This window comes from Oncorhynchus keta, chromosome 4 (genome assembly GCF_023373465.1).
Source record: "Oncorhynchus keta strain PuntledgeMale-10-30-2019 chromosome 4, Oket_V2, whole genome shotgun sequence".
Lineage (NCBI taxonomy): Eukaryota > Metazoa > Chordata > Actinopteri > Salmoniformes > Salmonidae > Oncorhynchus > Oncorhynchus keta.
This window is the reverse complement of record NC_068424.1, coordinates 21,065,665-21,085,868: the sequence shown is the minus strand read 5'-3', so window position 1 is coordinate 21,085,868 and position 20,204 is coordinate 21,065,665. Positions and strand designations below refer to the sequence as shown.

Genomic DNA, 20,204 nt, shown 5'->3' with positions numbered 1-20,204 from the left:
TTTAAGGCCTCCAGAAACTACCCGTACCTTTTTGGAGCGTTTGAATTCAAAATTTGACGATGGGATTTGTATTTTGAAAGGGACGTTTACTATGGTAGGCGATTCGCGTGACTTACATGATTTTCAAACCGGAACTTACCCTAGAGAGGTTTTCGGACCTTTGTTTCGCTAGTTAGCAAGCACAGCCACTATATCAAAATGACGATGTCGTAAAAATGTATGAAAACAAAAAATGTGATGTAAGGGTTATGCACAAGATTAACAGTGGGTTAAGGTTCGGTATATATCACATTTTAAGATGATCAAATAGGCGGGGTTTATGACTGACTAGTGACGAACCTATCTTTCGTACAAATCAGTTCTGAAATCGTTATACAGCACAAACACTTGACAACTACAAGACATCATAGCATAACCGAAAGTTCACAATGAGTGAGGAACACTACCGCGAACTTTGAAAACCCTGTGCAATTTGAAAATGCGTCAAATGTGTTTTTCGACGAAGCGAATAAACAGGTACAGTAGCCTCGGCTAGCTAACGTTAGTTGGCTAGTGGTTTTGGGACACATCGTATGACTAATCCAACCAGTACACACTCCCGATATTGTGTCCCAACGCCAGCTAGCTAGCAGGATTATGCTCTTGACACCACACTGATATAGATAGCTACATGCTTTTAGTTAGCTCGTTTATAGCTAGCTAAAAATCCGTGAATTTGTACTTTTAAGACATTTACATTTCATTCCGCAAGAACATATAGCTAACTAGATGAGGATGGCAGTCAACCGTAAAGAAGGTGTAGCCATATAGTATGACTAATTTAATATGGTCGGTAAAGTTGGTTTTATATTCACATTCAACAGACATTCGCCAAAAGATGGTTAAAATCAATAACTAATTAATTGATTGTCACAGAAACATACAACTATATATGGTTTTATATAAATGTCTAGTATACTTTTACAGCCTTTGTTTTGAATAAAAGTTCCAGTTTGGATTTGATTGAAATACATACAATCTTTAAAATGCAAGTTAAGCTGTATAAATCAATAACTAATTCACCGTTTGTCCCAGAATCATAAAACTATATATGATTTATTCTAGAAATGTCTAGTGTACTTTTACAACCTTTGTTTTGAATACAAATTCCAGTTTTGATTTGATAGAAATACGTACATTCTGTAAAATGCCATTTAAAGTGGTATAAATCAATAGCTAATTCACTGTTTGTCCCAGAAACATCAAACTATGTATGATTTATTCAATAAATGTCTAGCATAATTTTACAGCCTTTGTTTTGAGTAAATATTACAGTTTTGATTTGATAGAACAACATAACATCTGTAATATGCCATTTAAAGAGGTATAAATCAATAACTAATTCAGTGATTGTCGCAGAAAAAAGTGAAAATATTTATGTATTTGCAATAGCTTTAAGGAAATGTTACTTTCAATTTCTTCTATATCAAGTTAGACAATATTTACATAAAGTTGTTCAATGTTTACAATCTTAAATTGTATGCAAAATCAATGTTTGTATTCTTAGTGCAACAGTTCCACATTTTAAAGTAGTTACAAGGCACAAGATTCATTTATTTTTATGTCTCTAATTTAACAGGACATTTCTAAGTGACCCAAACTTCTGAACAGTAGTGGGTGGCAGGGTAGCCTAGTGGTTGGAGTGTTGGGCTAGTAACCAAAAGGTTACAAGTTCAAATCTCCGAGCTGACAAGGTGCAAATCTGTTGTTCTGGGCCATCATTGAAAATAAACATGTGTTCTAACTGACTTCCCTAATTAAATAAAGGTACAAACAATATATGTATTAGCATGGGTATTGAAAGATACCAGAAGGTGGATAATGAAAAAAGTACTAATATAAGAAGGGGACTGTACATGTTTTGTTTTTGGGCTAAATGTACAGTCCACTTCTTACATTATGATTTGTCTCTAAACCCCTCTGCAATCTACTGGCACTAAACATTAAAAACTAGGACTTCAACCAGGCTGTCCCTATGCTATTTTCTCTCTTTCTCTCTTAAACTGCTAGCACAAAGCCTACGTGAAAATGAGTCTTTTCACCGAAAACAATATCAACTAGCCCAAATCAGCTCTACATAATTCAGCAGAGAGGTGTGCAACTACCACACATTATAGCCATTATACCAGTGGAGAAACTAAGTCACCTACATAGGTATTACCATATCCTTTTCAATTCACATTCCTTGCAGAAAGAACTATTTGCAAACCTTTTAAAATGTCCAAAAAGACAGTGGCCTTAGAAGGGTATTTATACATTAAAATATATATTTGATGTGAATGGATGTGGAATTCTGCCAGTGTTTTAATGTCCTAGTTTTATATTTTTTCTTTACCTCCAACTCTGTATATCCAAATGAGCCTATGAGGACCGGGGGATCAGATGTACCATCATACCCATTGATCAAACGTATAACAGACAGACACTGCTCAAAAGGAGTTGTCTGTGATATCTACGCTCATTTGCCACTTTATTAGGTTCACCACCCTATTCATGAAAAAAACTGCTCCTACATACACCAAGTCCCGTGGTCTTGGCTTGCTAGACACTAAAGCATGCAGAGAAGTATTCAGGTATTCTGTTACTGTTTGTTTGAACTTTAGAATGTACAAAATGACAGCACAGTCTGTGATGGTCTTTTGTAACTTAGAAAAGTTCCAAAACTTGTACTGACTGTAATAAACTCCAATTGGACTTAAAGTCTCTCCTTTCCCAGTTTCATCAACCGTTACGAATTAATGCTGTTCCAAATGCAAAAGGGTTTGTACCTAATAAAGTGACCACTGACCACTGTATCAATAGACTTTCCAGAATGTGTTCTGGGAATACCTGTGATATTAAACATTTGGCTGTAAGTGTTGAACATTTGAATCTATTACCTCAGGAGATGGTACCATTCAGCTTGTCTGGGGATGACGAAGACGAACTTCAACAAAGCCAAAATATAAAATGATTGGAAGAGGCCTCTTGGCTGTTAAATTAGACACATAAATAAATGACTGTTGTGCCTTGTAACTACTTTAAAATGTGGAACTGTTGCACCAAAAATGCAAAATTGATTGGGCATACAATTTAAGATTGTAAACATTGTAAAACTTTATATAAACATTGTCTAACTTCATGCACTTGAAATGAACATTTCTTTAAAGTTATTGCAAATGCATATTTTCACTTTTTCTGCGACAATCACTGAATTAGTTATTGATTTCTTCATCTTTAAATGCAATATTGGAGATTGTATCTATTTCCATCAAATCAAAACTGGAATTTCTACTCAAAGCAAAGGTTGTAAAAGTATACTAGACATTTAAAGAATAAATCATACCTAGTTTGATGATTATGTCATAATGAGTGAAAACGTTATTGATTTATATAGCTTTACATGGCAATTTATAGATGTTATGTATTTCTATCAAGTGAAAACTGGAATTTTTACTCAAAACATTTGTAGAATAAATCAAACATAATTTGATGTTGAATTAGTTATTGATTTATACATCTTTAAATAAATAGATCGATTTTTATGTATTTCTATCAAATCAAAATTGGAATTTGTATTCAAAACAGAGGTTGTAAAAGTATGCATGACATTTATAGAATAAATCATATCTAGTTTGATGATTCTGTGACAAGGTGAATTAGTTATTGATTTTTACATTTGTAAATGGCTTTTGGCGAATGTCTGTTGAATGTCTTGAATGTCCAAATGTGTGAATATAAAACCAACTTTACCTCGGTAAGTAAAGGAGGTAGACAAATTGGTTAGCTATAGTATATAGTCAACATTAACACATGTTTCTCCACTGGCAATACATTTACCAGACTAGACAAGGAGTAACCCTCAATTTTATGCATCATTCTATTGCTACCCTATCTAAATGTAATATTTACCGCCCAAATCTTTTTATATATTGAGCTCCTCTGTTTGCCCATTCAGGTGTTTGCAGTACGTTCAGGGGGTGCCACTGGGGTTGTGGTTAAAGGACCAGATGACAAAAACTCAGTTGCCTTCAGGTAACAACATTGCTCATAACTTGTGATGATAAATATTGTAAGATCAGTGATGATGATCTCATGAAAGTATGTATTTTCTTCACAGAATGGATGACAAAGGAGAGGTGAAGTGCATTAAGTTTTCGATCGGAAATAAGATTTTGGCTGTCCAGAGAACACCAAAATCTGTGGTAAGCATTATGTAAATCATTCCCGACTCAATGAAGGTAGCCTACCTCTAAGTTATCCCAACATTGTGTTTCCATGCTGATGGCCTGACCGAAAGCCTCTGTTTTATTTTAGGATTTCATAAGCTTCATACCGGATTATCCGCATTTGGAATGCTCCCAGGAATGTAAGGTATGCAAGCATATCCAGTGTCAAATGTTTCAAGTTAAAAATAGCTGTCATTTCTACATAGGTGCAACTAAGCATGAGTCAAATCTTCTATAGTTGTGGTTTTGATATTCAAATGTTATGATTGGCAGATGAAGAATGCCAGTATTTTGGGCTTCTGTTGGACCAACTGGAATGAAATCGTTCTCATCACTGACCAGGGAATTGAGGTCTACCAGGTAACTACACTGAGTGTACAACACATTAGGAACACCTTTCTAATATAGAGTTGCCCCCCCCCCCCTAACCCCCTTTGCCCTCAGAACAGCCTCAATTTGTCAGGGCATGGACTCCTTTGTCGTTGGCTGGATGACTTTTGGGTGGTGGATCATTCTTGATACACACGGGAAACTGTTGAGCGTGAAAAACCCAGTAGCGTGGCATTTCTTGACACACTTAAACCGGTTCGCCTTAAGTCTTTTGTCTTGCCCATTCACTCTCTTAATGGCACACATACACAATCCATGTATCAAGGCTTAAAAATTCTCCTCCCCTTCATCTACACTGATTGAAGTGGATTTAATAAGCGACATAAGTAAGGGATCATAGCTTTCACCTGGTCAATCTATGTCATGGAAAGAGCAGGTGTTCCTAATGTTTGATACGCTCAGTGTATATTTTAAGACTCCTATTTCTTGTGATAAGGGAGTAATAAGCTAGTTGTTTTGTGGTTTAGGAATGCACTGTGTCCTAGATTATTGTAACACAATCGGTTGAATTGAACTTGTATTGTTCTTTTCTATACTAAAACATTGTCACATGAAGCTTATGTGACTCGGTCATCTCAATTCAAACTACAACCACTAGAGGTCTCAATTTAACTCTGACTGCTATGAAGTTGGCAGATTTTGCCCTACTGCGCTGTAAGCGCTGTGTGAGGTCAAATTGTACCTGGAAAAAGCATGTATATATGGATGTCTACTAGGCTCCAAATGCGTTCTAGAAAAATGTCTTCTTGTGCCAGTTTTTACGACATTAGACAGATGATGAAGTGTATGTCAATGAGATGCCCGCTGTGTTTAGGTGCTTCCTGACAAACGCAACCTGAAGTTGCTGAAGAGTCAGAGCATCAATGTGAACTGGTACATGTACTGTCCTGAGACTGCAGTCATCCTGCTCTCTACCACCGCCCAGGGCAACGTGCTGCAGCCGTTTGCCTTCAAAGTAAGTGGTCACAACTGAGATAATAAATGTTTCAAACATGTCCACAACCGGATACAGTAAGACACAATATATTGCACCAAAGCTCATGTTTATGTTTGAGAAAGCATTAGCAGCTGCAAGTTGCTGAAAATCTATTCATCAAACATTTGATAGGTTAGTGTTTCATTTGATTTGATTAAAGTGGTTGTCCAAGCTCACTGTCGTTATCTTGTTTTTGATGGTGTTAACTTACCCGTTGTTGTTAGTACCTGCAGAGTGGGACCATGTCTAAAATGCCCAAGTTTGAGATCGAGCTTCCAGTGGTTCCCAAGCCAGCCAAGCTCAATCTGACAGAGAGGGACATTGCTGTGGCCACCATGTATGTTTGCATCTGTGTTTGAATTGAAATGTTATATTTTGGCTCGATATTCAAGGAACATTTTCAAACAACTTTTGGCAGTATATAAAAAGCTAAGTGAGTTGTTCACTTTGTTTCTAATGGTAGTTACGGTCAGCTGTATGTAATGTATCTGAAGCATCACTCCAGAACTACTGACGGTCCCTGTGCTGAGGTGGTCCTCTATCAGCTACCCAGGTAAATCTTACATTTCATATAGCATATTCCTAACAGGCATTGGTCTAAACATGCTGAAATTCATACTACTAACTTAATAACAAGGTCATGCAGCAACCATATTACCCTAATATGCAGAGTTGCTAGAGACATTAATTCAACCACCTTGAAATTAAATATGTATGGTGTTATTTATGAATAGGGAATACCTGAAGGGATAAAGTGACATATCATGTCAGTCACTGTCCTGACCAATGGTTTATATATACACTAGATTACTGATAGGGGGCGTTGTGTTGAAGCCACCGTGACTCCATTTTGGCACTCCCCCACCACTGTAAACAATATTTTGGAAGCTATAGAAATGCATTTATTAATGTCTACATTCGCAACTTAATGGGGAGTAGGAGCTGTCCTCCATTGGAATGAATAGAATTCTACAGCATTTCAATTACATTTTTGCAGGACCCCCCCAAAACATTGAGGAAAATGTTTTTTAGATATTTTTTTTGTATGTTTAGCTCACAATCTAATTTTAAAGTATGCATCAAGGTGTCTGTAATATAATAAACGTGTCAAAAACAAATGTAGACAAATACATTTCTATAGCTTCAAAAATATTGTTTACAATGGTGGGGGAGTGCCAAGATGGAGTCACGGTGGCTTCAACACGGCGCCCCTGGGCAATATGGCTGACCGGTGGCATCAAAGCTTCTCAATGGTTAATACATAGCATCAGAAATCTAGGGTTTATATAAGTAATTGGTCCTGACTAACAGCATGTTGTTCCCAGGGAGGGATCCTGTAAGAAGACCAACGTGTTGAAACTCAACACCACAGGGAAGTTTGCCCTCAACGTGGTGGATAACCTGGTTGTTGTGCATCATCAGAGCTCTCAGGTGAGTTCCTTTTGGCAAGAAATTGAGAGCTCGGGACTATAAGATTCTATCTGCAAAAAGATGATTCTGAGATAATTGGTTTTAAAGATCTTAACCCTCATTGGTTTGAATGGTGTCAGCAATTTTAATATTGTATTCTTTTGAATGTAACCACATGAATTGGGGTATTTAGACTACTATATAGGTAGAGAACATTAAACAGAACAATGCTACGGTACGTCAATAACTACATTTTGACAAAAATTCAGAAAGAACCTTATAGTCCCAAGTTCGCGGCAACCTCAAAGTTAGACAAAAAAAGACTACTATATCATGTTGTTCCATATCCAATGTCCAAACACGTTCAGTCCTGAATGATGTAGATAATGTCTTCTGTTTCAGACCTCCATCATATTTGACATCAAGCTGCGGGAGCCTAACTGCCCTTAACGTCCATCAGCCTGTGTTGCCTGGTCGCTCCATCCACCCCTATAGGATTCCCCTAACAGGTATAGGCTACATGGATTGACTACTGTATGTGGCCATGCCGGTCCTTACCGACTGTCTGTCTGACTGGCTGAGTTTATATTTGTCTCTGTGCCTGTGTTGTCTGCCTGTCCCTCCAGTTGTCTCTCTCTGTCTGTTATTTTATTTTTTCTGCCCCCATGTGTCATACTGTGTGAGACATTACAGAACTTTCAGAACTTCACTCCCATCTGTCACTTTTGAAAACAGTTTTTTTCCTCTCCTTGCGCTCCCTTATGTTCCATCCCATGTCTCTTAAACCCATGACAGAAACGAACTTCACGTCTCCCTGTCTCCATAGGTCTTGCTGCTGTACCCACCCAGCCTCCTGTGCCTTGTGAACTCTGTATCCTTTATGAAATGCTAGTAGCTAGATGAGCTACTTGTGTCAATGGAATGGTATCAATGATAATTGGGACGGCTAGCATGGAGGTGGTAGGTGGTGGTATTAATATGCTTCCCTTGACCTTCAGACTCCTCATCTTGGAGCGTCTTTCAACCCGATATCATCATCAGTGCAAGCGAAGGTGAGTGAGAAGAACATCCACACATCTAACCATAGACGACTATGTCCTGGCAAACTGTCTGGGTTAATTTGAACCAGGAACAACCTCTTGTAGGCCTCCCCAGTGGCGCAGCGGGATTGAGGGTTTGGCCGGGGGGGGCTTTACTTGGCTCATTGCGCCCCAGCGACTCCTTGTGGCTGGCCGGGCGCCTGCAGGCTGACTTCGATAGTCAGTTGAACAGTGTTTTCTATGACACATTGGTGCAGCTGGCTTCCGGGTTAAGCAGCGGGTTTTAAGGAGCGAAGGTTTGGCGGGCCATGTTTTAGAGGACGCATGACTCAACCTTCACCTCTCCCGAGCCCTTTGGGGAGTTGCTCAACGGGGGAGATAAGGGGGGCTTACCAGTGGTGGCCACAGTGTTCGACAAACTCAACCAAGTTTACAAAGAGTACTTGGAGGCAGAGCAGACCTACACTGTGGTGAGTACAGTCTATGAAAACACTGCATAATGAAAGTCACACTGTTTCTAGCACAGCTGTCTTGACTGTTAGTAAGGCATGATCAGAGTGTGTATGCATGTGGATAAATGGATGTACTTCAATGATATTACTTACATTATTATAAATGCACAGAAATGCTAATTGTGTTAGTTCACTTAAGTCATTTGAAAATCAAGGGACACAGTGAAAATATATTTAGCAGAGTAGTGATATCTCACTATTGGATATGTCTTAACAATGTTGATCTCGTAATTTGAATAACACAAAGGATGTAGATGTTATAATCAGCTGAACAGATTAGAGTTTTCTCATCCGTGTTACGGCGGATCAGTAGCTCACACACGGTCTGTTTCAGTGACATGACTTTTGTTCTTTCCTGTTGATCTCTTCCAGGCTACGGAGTCTGGTCCCAGCCGAGGCAGCGCTGCTCGGGAGAGGCCCGTCCGGAGGCAGGCGGTAATCGACCAGTCAGACATGTACACCCACGTCCTGTCCTCCTTCTCTGAGAAAAAGGTGACTGCGGCAAAGCACATATTTCAATGGCTGCCTTATAATAATAATAATCTCAATTACCTGTAAGATGACTGAACATTATATTGTTTCACCCCTCCAACAGGACACATCTCACAAGTTTATAATTGCTGTGCTGATGGAGTACATTCGCTCACTCAACCAGGTCCAGATCACCGTGCAGGTACTTGCAGAAAAGGAGCCTTTGTGGAGGCTTTATCAGAACCTATTATATTATTTTATGAGTTATGGCGAGATGCCACCGTTTCATGTTGTAACATGTTGCCAGTGCTACATTAGTATACTTTATGTTCCTGTAGATCCTACATATTTATTGGTCCATATTGCCCTGGAGATAATATTGAAATATTAAGGTGTACTCTCTGTTTCCGGAGGTGAAAGGAATGCACACCTGTTTAGGCGAGGTACTGGCTAGCGGAGTAGAACACTTCAAAAAGAAAAAGAGAGCTGCACACTCTAGGACCTCAAGATGCAACAATTTAATAACCATTCTCTGTTTCCCCCCCAGCATTACCTGTATGAGCTGGTCATTAAGATGTTGGTTCAGCACAACCTCCTCTACATGCTCCATCAGTTCCTCCAGTACCACGTCCTCAACGACTCCAAGCCACTGGTGATTCAGCAGTTACTACATACAGCTCAACTATTTCATGGTAGTTTGGTCCTATAGTCATCAATATCTTTTGGGTATTCAGTGGAGTAATACAACGTTTGGGACAAAGGGCTAGCAAGCTGTTCACTGAAGACGCAATGCTTCAGAATAGACCTGGGTCAAATACATTTCAAATACTTAAAATAAAAGCTTGAGCTACAGTTCATATGGTTTTCCTGGTACATTGGAAACAATAGTAAAGCCCTTTGACCTATGTGTTTGACCCAGGTCTTTCACAATTCTTACATGGTATTTCATCCAATATAATGCGTGGGAAACTCTTCCCCTATCTACTCCTCCTGTGATCCCATTTCTCACCGGATAACTTTGTTTGAAGGATAAAAGGCATGATGTTGCTCTAATAGTGGTTGATTATTTACTCTCTCTCTCTCTCTCTCTCGTTTCATTGTTTGAGCTGACCTCAAAAAAGTTCTACAGTAAGATCTTTATTTTGATTGGTCATGGAATTACCATGTGCATCATCATTCTCTCTAAGGCCTGTTTGCTGCTGTCTCTAGAAAGCACATACCCCCCTGCACACCAGCTTTCCCTGGATATGTTGAAGGTAGGATCCCTTATGCACACCCTCAAACACACACACACACACACGCACACATTCAAACACACACACTCCCTCAAAAAACAAACACACACTGTTTAAACAGCTATCGAATATCACACAGGACATCCAAAGTCCTTTGGAGAGTTTCATGTTTTTCCAGAGAATCCCATTTTACAGTTCCATTAGTTGTATTGGTCCAGCTAATTATAGCAAATAAGGAACCTTGAAGTGAACAAACTCCATTCATGGCTGAGTTATAACAATACATCTAGTTTGTTTTGTTTGAGTCAGCACAGTGATGGTTTCCCATGTGACGTTCTGATCTACAGTATGTGTGTGTAACATGCTGATCTATAACATCATACATCTATGTGTGTGTGTGTAACAGAGACTGTCCACAGCCAATGATGAGATCGTGGAGGTGCTCCTGTCCAGACAGCAGGTGCTGGGTGCCGTGCGCTTCATCCACAGCGTGGGTGGCCACGACAACATCTCCGCCCGCAAGTTCCTAGACGCGGCATGCCAGACGGCCGACCAGATGCTCTTCTACACCATCTTCCGGTTCTTCGAGCAGAGGAACCTGCGTCTGAGAGGCAACCCCAGCTTCAACCCAGGTGATGTGACACCACTACACTAGGTCTGCAGCTCAATTGGCCCCCTATTCCCTATGTAGTGCACTACTTTTCTCCATGGCCCACATAGCAGAACACTTCATCTAGAACCACATTGTCTTTAGCCAGATGGCTTGACTTATACATACCGATAGGTTGAATAAATTGTCTAGGAGTGACGCCAGACTATGTATTTTTATGGCTCTGGTCTGACTAAATCCTTTGTAATGACCGTAGAAATAATTCTCACATGGAGTCTATTCTGTGGTAGAAATGTTGGTAATGCCGTTGTGTTCAATAATGAATGAGTGCCCTCCCTCTGTGTGATTTATATTAGATTGCCTTGACCCAAATAATAACTCTGCTAAGCCAGGAACAACAGGCATGTGCTGAAACTGTTGCTTTTCTATTCATGTGGATGCATCTATGATTGTTCCCAAGCATAAAATTCTTACCACAATTGCATTGCTTCTTTGAAACTTTGAACATGTGTGAGTGGGCGAGTAGCAGTGATTGTGAACCTTTATCCTCTAGGTTTCAGGTTTAATAGACACCCACATTATCAATGTAAACTGCAATCCAAGAGGATGACAAGCAGCGTAGCATATACCAGTCTAAATACTGTAGACAATTTTAAGAAATGTATAAATTAATAAGGACAAAATGGGTATTAATGGTAAAAACACAATCGACATGTTTGCAGTGGGGTAATAAATAAACCTGGGAATAAATTACTAATTAATACATGAATAGCTAATAAATGAATTAGTCTCCACCTAGCTGCACTGGCATGTATTGACTGACCTTTGCCCTAATACTCTGTTTTGATTGGCCAATAGGTGAGCACTGTGAGGAGCATGTGGTATACTTCAAGCAAGTTTTCGGGGAGCAGGCACTCATGAAGCAAGTAACAGTTTGAGTCGAGACATATTTTATCTTATCCCACAGTCCATTAACTTATTGTAAATAATTGTTCAAATCATGCTAATAAAATCATTTGTACATATTCTAACAATCAATGGTGTATGACATGTCATGCTTGTGCATTAGTCCGCTTGACCAGACGTCCTTCTGACTAACCCTGGGTCATGCTCATTAGGGCATTCGATAGAAAACGTTTTGCAACGGTAAATTAAAAGGAGCATTTCTTATTGGACAAGTCAAGGTAGTCCTTCTGCCTAATGAACACAAACCTGGCTTATGGTTTGAAAAACATAATTATGATTGTGTCTGCTTCTATTGCCGATGGAAACCCTGAAATAATTTGATTATAAGTAGCTTTGACTTTTTAGGAAATTAAAATGTAATTCCTTTATTTTAAGCATTGTAGCGTCTAGGACATAGCATTACAGTGGAATGTTGTACTTTTGTATGTGTGAAGTGCACAATTAAAATTGATTTCCTAAACACCAAATACTAGTAGATACAGTATACAAACACAGGAAGAACGTCATGGTAACATGTCAAACACTGTTGGCTCAGAGAGCGTGCAGTTGTCTCACAATTACCAACTGCTTAAATTGAGTTGAATTACCAACTATTTTCTACTTGCATTACTGACTTCTAACCCCTCTGTAATAACATAGACAATCATAAAAACAGTGCTTGAGCCGCCTCTGTTATCGGCTAGAAAAAAGCTGAGAGATGGGCCTGGAGAAATGTAACCACAATCAAATTCATAGACAGAGCAATGGATACAAGGACTGACCATCCATGATATTTAAAAGTATAGTTTCAACCATGTTTTGAGGCTATACAGTGTTTATTTACATGTATACCGCTTATAAACATTGGAGTAAAAAGCTTATTTGGGGTTCTGATGTGGTACGACAGCTTAGTTCAACTCATGAGGCATTTATAAGTTATATTCTTCAAGAATCAATGTCATTAATTTCAGTAAAACAAAATTGATGTAGCAACTAAGGCTGCGTTTACACAGGCAACTCAATTCTGATAAATATATTTTAACCAATCAAATCAGCTCTGAAAAATATATTTTAGTTGTATTTTCCCTTTTTTTAAACGCATTTTTTCCCCAATTTTGTGGTATCCAAATGGTAGTTACAGTCGTGTCTCATTGCTGCAACTCCCATACGGACTCGGGAGAGGGGAAGGTTGAGAGCCGTGTGTCCTCCGAAACACAACCCAACCATGCCGCACTGCTTCTTGACACAATGTCCACATAACCCGGAAGCCAGCCGCACCAATGTGGCGGAGGAAACACCATACACCTAGCAACCGCATCAGCGTGGCAGCCCGGCCTGCCACAGGAGTTTTTAGTGCGCGATGGGACGATGACATCCCTGCCGGCCAAACCCTCCCCTAACCCGGACGACCCTGGGACAATTGTGCTCCGCCCCATGGGTCTTGCGGTTGCGGCTGGCTGCGACAGAGCCTGGACTCAAACCCAGAATCTCTAGTGGCACAGCTAGCACTGTGATGCAATGCCTTAGACCACTGCACCACCCGGGAGGCCTGAAAAAGATCTTTGAAAAGATCTGATGTGATTGGCCAAAAGACCAATTAGTGGCATAAAAAATATCAGAATTGGGCTGCCTGTGTTAACGCAGCCTATGAATTCTAGGTCTAACAAAAGGAATGGAGTCGCAATGAGGGGCTTTCCAGGGAATGTTCATTTATGTACAAGTAGCTAACTTCTTCCTAACATTGCTTAAGACTGCTGATTTCTGGGGAAATACATCTGAATTGGTACTGTACACTCATAAATTAATTCACACGTGGATGTTCAACTCGAGGATAGAGACAAATCCAGGTTGTTAAAACAATCTCCATTGTAAAAAAATGTTTTGTTAGACAAGTAGAAATTTCACAAATAATCTGACGTATCTGCTGTTAACAAGAGCTAACAGTCCACGCGACACTGTTCACGCTCCTATCCTCAAATCTCTAAATGTTTATCTACACTATATATACAAAAGTATGTGGACACCACTTCAAATTAGTGGATTCGGCTATTTCAGCCACACCCGTTGCTGACAGGTGTATAAAATTGAGCACATAGCCCTGCAATCTCCATAGACAAACTTTGGCAGAGTAATGGCCTTACTGAAGAGCTCAGTGACTTTCAACGTGCCACCGTCATAGGATGCCATCTTTCCAACAAGTCCGTCCGTCAAATTTCTGCCATGCGGAGCTGCCCCGGTCAACTGTAAGTGCTGTTATTGTGAAGTGGAAATGTCTAGGAGCAACAACGGCTCAGCCCGGGAGTGGTAAGCCACACAAGCTCACAGAACGGACCACCAAGTGATGAAGCGCGTAAAAATCGTTGGTCCTCAGTTGCAACACTCACTACCAAGTTCCAAACTGCCTCTGGAAGCAACGTCAGCACCATAACTGTTTGTCGGGAGCTTTATAAAATTGGTTTCCATGGCCGAGTACCCGCACACAAGCCTAAGATCACCATGCACAATGCCAACCATCCGCTGGAGTGGTGTAAAGCTCACCGCCATTGGACTCTGGAGCAATGGAAATGTGTTCAGGAGTGATGAATCACGCTTCACCATCTGGCAGTCCTACGGACGAATCTGGGTTTGGCGGATCCTGGTATAACACTACCTGCCCTAATGCATAGTGCCAACTGTAAAGTTTGGTGGAGGAAGAATAATGGTCTGGGCTGTTTTTCATGGTTCGGGCTAGGCACCTTAGTTCCAGTGAAGGGAAATCTTAACGCTACAGCATACATTCTAGATGATTCTGTGCTTCCAACTTTGTGGCAACAATTTGGGCAAGGCCCTTTCCTATTTCAGCATGACAATGCCCATGTGCACAAAGTGAAGTCCATACAGAAATCTATTGTCGAGATTAGTGTGGAAGAACTTGACTGGCCTGACCTAAACCCCTTCTATCACCTTTGGGCTGACTGCGAGCCGGGTCTACTCGCCCAACATCAGTGCCCGATCTCACTAATGCTTGTGGCTGAATGGAAGCAAGTCCCCGCAGCAATATATTAATACCCATGATTTTGGAATTAGATGTTCGACGAGCAGGTGTCCACATACCTTTTGTCATGTAGTGTTCATCTAAAACAAGTGTAATTTACAATTCCCTTATCCAAACGGATCACTCATTTACCTAGCTCTTATCAAGTTGTAAACAATAATGCATGGCTAATGCTGTTATTTCTATCTGAAAGAACCAGTAGGTTTGCTTGACCAGGGGTTCCGCAACTTTTTCACTCAGGCCCCCCTTCCAGCATTGGGGAACATCTGCATCCCCCCTGCGTGCACAACATGTCTATTTATATGGGCACAAGCGCTGTTCATGAGAAACTGCTCACTCCCCTCTTGTTGGCCGAAATAAAATGTAAGGTTTAAAGTTTATTTCCTGCAATTCTACATATTTTGTCATGCTTAATGTATATTCATGTGATTTGAGTGACTCAAACATTACAACAAAATCTATGAGCTAAAAAAACCTAGCTATAAAAATAAAGAATTGCACACTCTATATATAAACTCCCAGTAATTTATTGGGTAAACCACCAACGTTTCGGCATCACTCTGCCTTCTTCAGGGTGACCCTGTTGTTTTACCCAATAAAAAGTTACTGGGAGTTCATATATAAACTCAATTTTTATAGCTTACAGTTTATTCGTCCTAAGTCTGCACCTCTACACTAAATATTTTTTTTCAGAATATACGCCAGATCATGCTTTTTCTTAGACAAAAAAACCTAGCTAAAAAACTTTAGCTGACACGGTCTAGTTGATCTGGACATTTTACTTTAGTTATAAATAGCTCGCAAGGTATGCAATGACTGACAAGAGGAAAACGGATGCTTTTACTACCCAATTTTGAAATTTCACCTTGTGCATCTACTATTACAACTTTCAAGAGTAAGTTGAAAGCCAGACTTACTAAAAAATATATATATATATGTGTGTTTATATATTTTTTTTTTCACGCCGTATTCTGAACTCTAATTAATTCCACCATCTTTACACGCTATGAAACCATGAATGGGGGAGGGGTTTGAGGTGGTGGCATTAATTCACACCGCCACACCTTCATTTAATCGTTCTCCACCCATAGAGTTCTTTTATAGTGTCTATTTGTGCTCTTCCAGTTTTCCATCCTTATTGCAATTATTAATACTAGCAAGAGTTTTCTTTCTAAGATAAAAAGTGAGACCCGAATATGTCGCCATTATTTACCGTTTTTGTGTAGATCAATGCACGCCTAACACAATCTGTACATTTGTGTGTCGTTTTTTGAAAATACTTTGAATTGACCCTCTTAGTTACCAGTAGCTTTTGGTACCCAAAATCGTTTCTTGGTCTTCAAGTGTGTACAACAGTAAAAAGCTCTAATAAACTGTCCACAATACAATGTAAGCATAAGGTCCACCACTGACCTTAATGGTCAGTATCTCAGTGTGTACTCAGTTCACTCCACATTCACATTTCATGGCAAGACAAATAAAAAAACAACTGTTTCACACACTCGACCCGAACTGACCAAACAACAGTGTACAAATAAATTACTTGCGTGACATAATTGTATTGTCAAGGCTTTGGCTCATTCTTCTGATTGTAAAGTCACCCAAACTCACCTGTGGATGCCTCATGGATTTGAAATAGAGTACACATTTCCCAGGAGCATCAATTCATGACAGACGGCATCTTGGTTTCGGCTGACTTACATCCAAGGACGACGCAAAAAGCCTATTCACTCCATAAATAAAGGGACAACCACACTACTGTAATCTCTCCAAACCCTTCCCTGATGTCCCACATCTGTCTCCATCCAAGTTCCTTTAGGTCCCATAGTCCCTCACTGTCCCTGTGTTCTGTGGGAGGAAACCCCTAGCGTACAGGGGCGTGTACAGCAGCGCTCAACCCGAGGTACTCCAGGTTCTCTACTGCAGGCAGGAAGTGACTTCTGGTGGGTGTGGCCTGAGGCAGGAAGTCCTCCTGGTAGTCCGGGTTGTCCATGCGCTCGCAGACAGAGCGAGGGAGGGTACTGCGGGCCATGTTGTGGTACTCAGGGATCTCCAGCACGCACGGCAGGAAGTTGAAGAACTTGACGTCCGGGTCGTACCCAGAGGAGGGCCTACTAGCCCAGGCTGGCTCAGTGGGGTCCTCATAGCTGGGGTTGAAGACGTCAGAGAGCCTGGTGTTCCCGTTCTGGTTAAGGTATTCTAGAATACAGGTAAAAGTAAATACCCAGGCTTACAGGTCAAGTAAATACCCAGGCTTACATTACAGAGCAGAGATGGTGAAGTGTTACGCCCTCAATGCATATGTGTTCAAAGTTAATTGAATAACTCATCATAGATAACGTTTGTACTGTACCTGGAAGAGCTGGGAAATCTTTCTCTAGAGAACCACCGTGGGTGGAGTCTGTGATGTCCTCCTCTAGAGAACCACCGTGGGTGGGATCTGTGATGTAGCGAAGGATCACACTGTTCTCTCTCATTGGATGGCCATTCTGTGTTGAGACGATTGAGACGTCAAACATCAGATGTGTGTGTGCATATGGTTGTTTGTGCGTTCGTGTGCGTGTGTGTGCGCGTGCGCTTACCCTAGAGTTGTGGTGCTGGGTGGTCTGTCTGGTGGAGAGATCCTTATAGGGGTGAAGATACTCCTCAGCATCCTCCATGTTCTCTGATGTACTGATCAGGCTACGGTAGAACATAGGTTCCGTGGGACTGGGCAGGTACATGCGATCATCCCCCTGAAATGTACATTTAGAGTAAATTAGATTAAAAGCTTGGTGTTTTATTCTTTCTTAAGTTTAAACATGACACTTCGGTCATAAATGGCTCTCATCAGCAAATTAAGTAAACATACCATCATAGCTTTCAATACTTTTTATTGCCTATTGCAGAGTTTCCCAAACTCGGTCCTGCCGGGTGCAAGTTTAGTTTTTTGCTCTAGCACTACACAGCTGATTCAAATAACCAATGTATCATCAAGCTTAAATTATTTGAATTAGCTGTGTAGTGCAAGGGCAAAAACAAAAACGTGCACCCAGGGGGGACCTAACTACAATATGAGTAAATATTTCATTTTGATTGATCCTAAATAGATCAAATCCCATTAGGATTAAACATTTATTTTATGATAGAGACCTTTCCTGTAATGTTCCATCAAAGAAATAAGAGTTGATGCAACCATCTAATAGAATATCTAATTCTGAGGGAGTAAAGTATTTTTAAATGACCTGAATGACCAGATAGCGAGATGGATCCCGGGCCATTTTGGAGAACTCTGAGATGAGCTCCCTGAACCGTGGTCTGCTCTCTGCATCGATCATCCAGCCTGAAGGTAGGTAAGACATAAAACCCCTTGATTGTGTAAACAAACATCTGTACACACTTCGGTTGAATGTACTCAATTGTGCAAATAACTAGGTATCCCCTTTACATATCTATGCTGCACATGACTCACATTTGACCATGATCATGTAGACGTCTATGGTACAGATGGGGGGCTGGGGCAGGCGCTCTCCTTTCTCCAGGACTCCAGCTATCTCAATGGCCGGGATGCCATCGTAGGGCTTGGACCCAAATGTCATCAGCTCCCACACTGTCACACCTGCATGTCATTACAGAAACACCATCAGTAGAACAAAGAGGTAGACACTTTCGGAAGCTGTAGTTGTTCAGAATTTCAGTTTGACTTTTTCCACAAATATTTATTGTACTGTTTGTCCAGTTGGACTTACCGTAGCTCCACACATCGCTCTGATGTGTATAGGTCCAGTGAAGGATAGACTCCAGTGCCATCCACTTTATGGGCACCTACAGTAGGATGGAGGATTATTGGTCAGCCAAGTCCATTGACCATCCTGTAACAATTCTTTATTGGAAGATAATTGTGTTCAGGGTTCATTCATTGTGAGAGAAATTCCCACATTTTCTATGATTTGCATGACTGTTTGTATAAAAACACTAAATGTGACTACGGCAGTGATGTTAGTTGCTCCAACCTTGCCCCCATCTGCGTGGTACTCCTTCTCGTCTGCGGTGAGCAGCTTGGCCAGTCCAAAATCGGTGATCTTGAGGTGGTGAGGCGTCTTCACCAGAACGTTCCTGGCCGCCAGGTCACGGTGCACCAGGTGATGCTCCTCCAGGTAGTTCATACCCTGCAGACAACATCCAAAAGACATATGGACGCCAGACACCAACTCCTTGTGACTCAGAAGCTGTCCTGATATGGACACTGTACATATAAATTGGTAGTGGATGAGATGAGGACCCGCTTACAACGTAAAGCACATTATAATGAGAAAAAGAGTCTATCACTACAATTTGACATTGGTTTATCCAGAGGTAAGCATTTGTACTAATGTTGACACGAACAAGGTCCCTTTCACCAGGCACTTTAATGTAACCTCCCATTACTTAACCTTCCATAGAGGGCTACTTTGAGTGGGACTTAACCGCTTCAGACTCCTAATTCCCCCTTCTCTATAAAACATATCATTATTAGTATCTTTATAGCTACAGCTCCTCCCTGCTTTGATCCATATCTCCATACAATCAATGAGACAATGTTGCTCTTTGAGACAGCAAGACAAGCCGTGAACAGATAGACCTCTGTGTATTCAATAATTAGCCCTCAGCAGGCTTACTGTACAAATAGACTGAAGAATAACAAGAGGCAAGGTCACAACCAAGGCTGGAAAGAGAGCTCCACTCAGGCCAGGGGTTTGGGGGGATGTGCGTGGGGGGGGGGGGTTCCAAGGGGTAACAAAGAAGTTATGTGAATAAATCAGTCCGTCAAAGACCCATTCCTAATCACACCTGAAATACTGCGAGAGCAGAGTGAGTGTTGAAGAAAGCAAAGCTTGTTCCCGTTTGTTATAATCAATCACGCTACCCGCTGTTCGTCTACATATTGCAGACGTATCTGGTTATACAGTTGTTATAGCAGCTGGCATGGTTCTATTTGAGAATTGTCACGTTAGTCAGATCGAGATTGACTGACAAAGAACTTCTTTGACAGGATTGCTGGTGATTAGTTGGGAGGGACTGTTTTCCCCAAAGTCATGAGTATGGCATACTTATTTACAAATAAGACAAAGCACCAATGTAACACAGCAAAGTCATTTCCTGTTTGCTCACCTTGGCGATTTGCACACACCAGTTAAGCAGGCACTGGGAGCCGATGTTGTCCTTGTTCTCCTTGACATAGTCCAACAGACAGCCGTAGGGCATGATCTGGGTGATGAGCTGCACCGTGGATGTCAGGCAGATGCCCAGTAGACGACACACATGGGGGTGCTCCACGCTAGCCATCACATAGGCCTCCTGCAGACAGAAAAGATG

The 20,204-nt window shown here is 40.9% G+C and overlaps 1 protein-coding gene and 1 pseudogene across 2 annotated transcripts in view; one reads left to right on the top strand and one right to left on the bottom strand.

Moving 5' to 3' along the window:
- The first annotated feature begins 113 nt into the window (after positions 1-113).
- Positions 114-11,929, top strand: LOC118382644 (regulator of MON1-CCZ1 complex-like; annotated as a pseudogene). The gene is made up of 20 exons (XR_004825362.2): positions 114-516; positions 3,977-4,053; positions 4,139-4,223; positions 4,336-4,392; positions 4,521-4,607; positions 5,452-5,592; positions 5,838-5,950; positions 6,077-6,166; positions 6,939-7,044; positions 7,426-7,532; positions 7,850-7,894; positions 8,022-8,075; positions 8,169-8,197; positions 8,381-8,533; positions 8,948-9,067; positions 9,171-9,248; positions 9,594-9,698; positions 10,234-10,302; positions 10,688-10,913; positions 11,750-11,929. The product of XR_004825362.2 is annotated as a regulator of MON1-CCZ1 complex-like (transcript).
- A 266-nt stretch (positions 11,930-12,195) lies between these two features.
- The window catches only part of LOC118370654 (melanoma receptor tyrosine-protein kinase-like), a 49,992-nt gene continuing 41,983 nt past the window's right edge, over positions 12,196-20,204 (bottom strand). Inside the window, exons 20-27 of the mRNA XM_035755722.2 lie at positions 20,001-20,186; positions 18,863-19,018; positions 18,599-18,674; positions 18,322-18,468; positions 18,095-18,192; positions 17,453-17,605; positions 17,224-17,359; positions 12,196-17,069 (exon numbers count right to left, since the gene is read on the bottom strand). Of these exons, the coding sequence (XP_035611615.1) occupies positions 16,735-17,069; positions 17,224-17,359; positions 17,453-17,605; positions 18,095-18,192; positions 18,322-18,468; positions 18,599-18,674; positions 18,863-19,018; positions 20,001-20,186 (1,287 nt within the window). The 3' untranslated portion in view covers positions 12,196-16,734. The remainder of the gene's footprint in view (positions 17,070-17,223; positions 17,360-17,452; positions 17,606-18,094; positions 18,193-18,321; positions 18,469-18,598; positions 18,675-18,862; positions 19,019-20,000; positions 20,187-20,204) is intronic.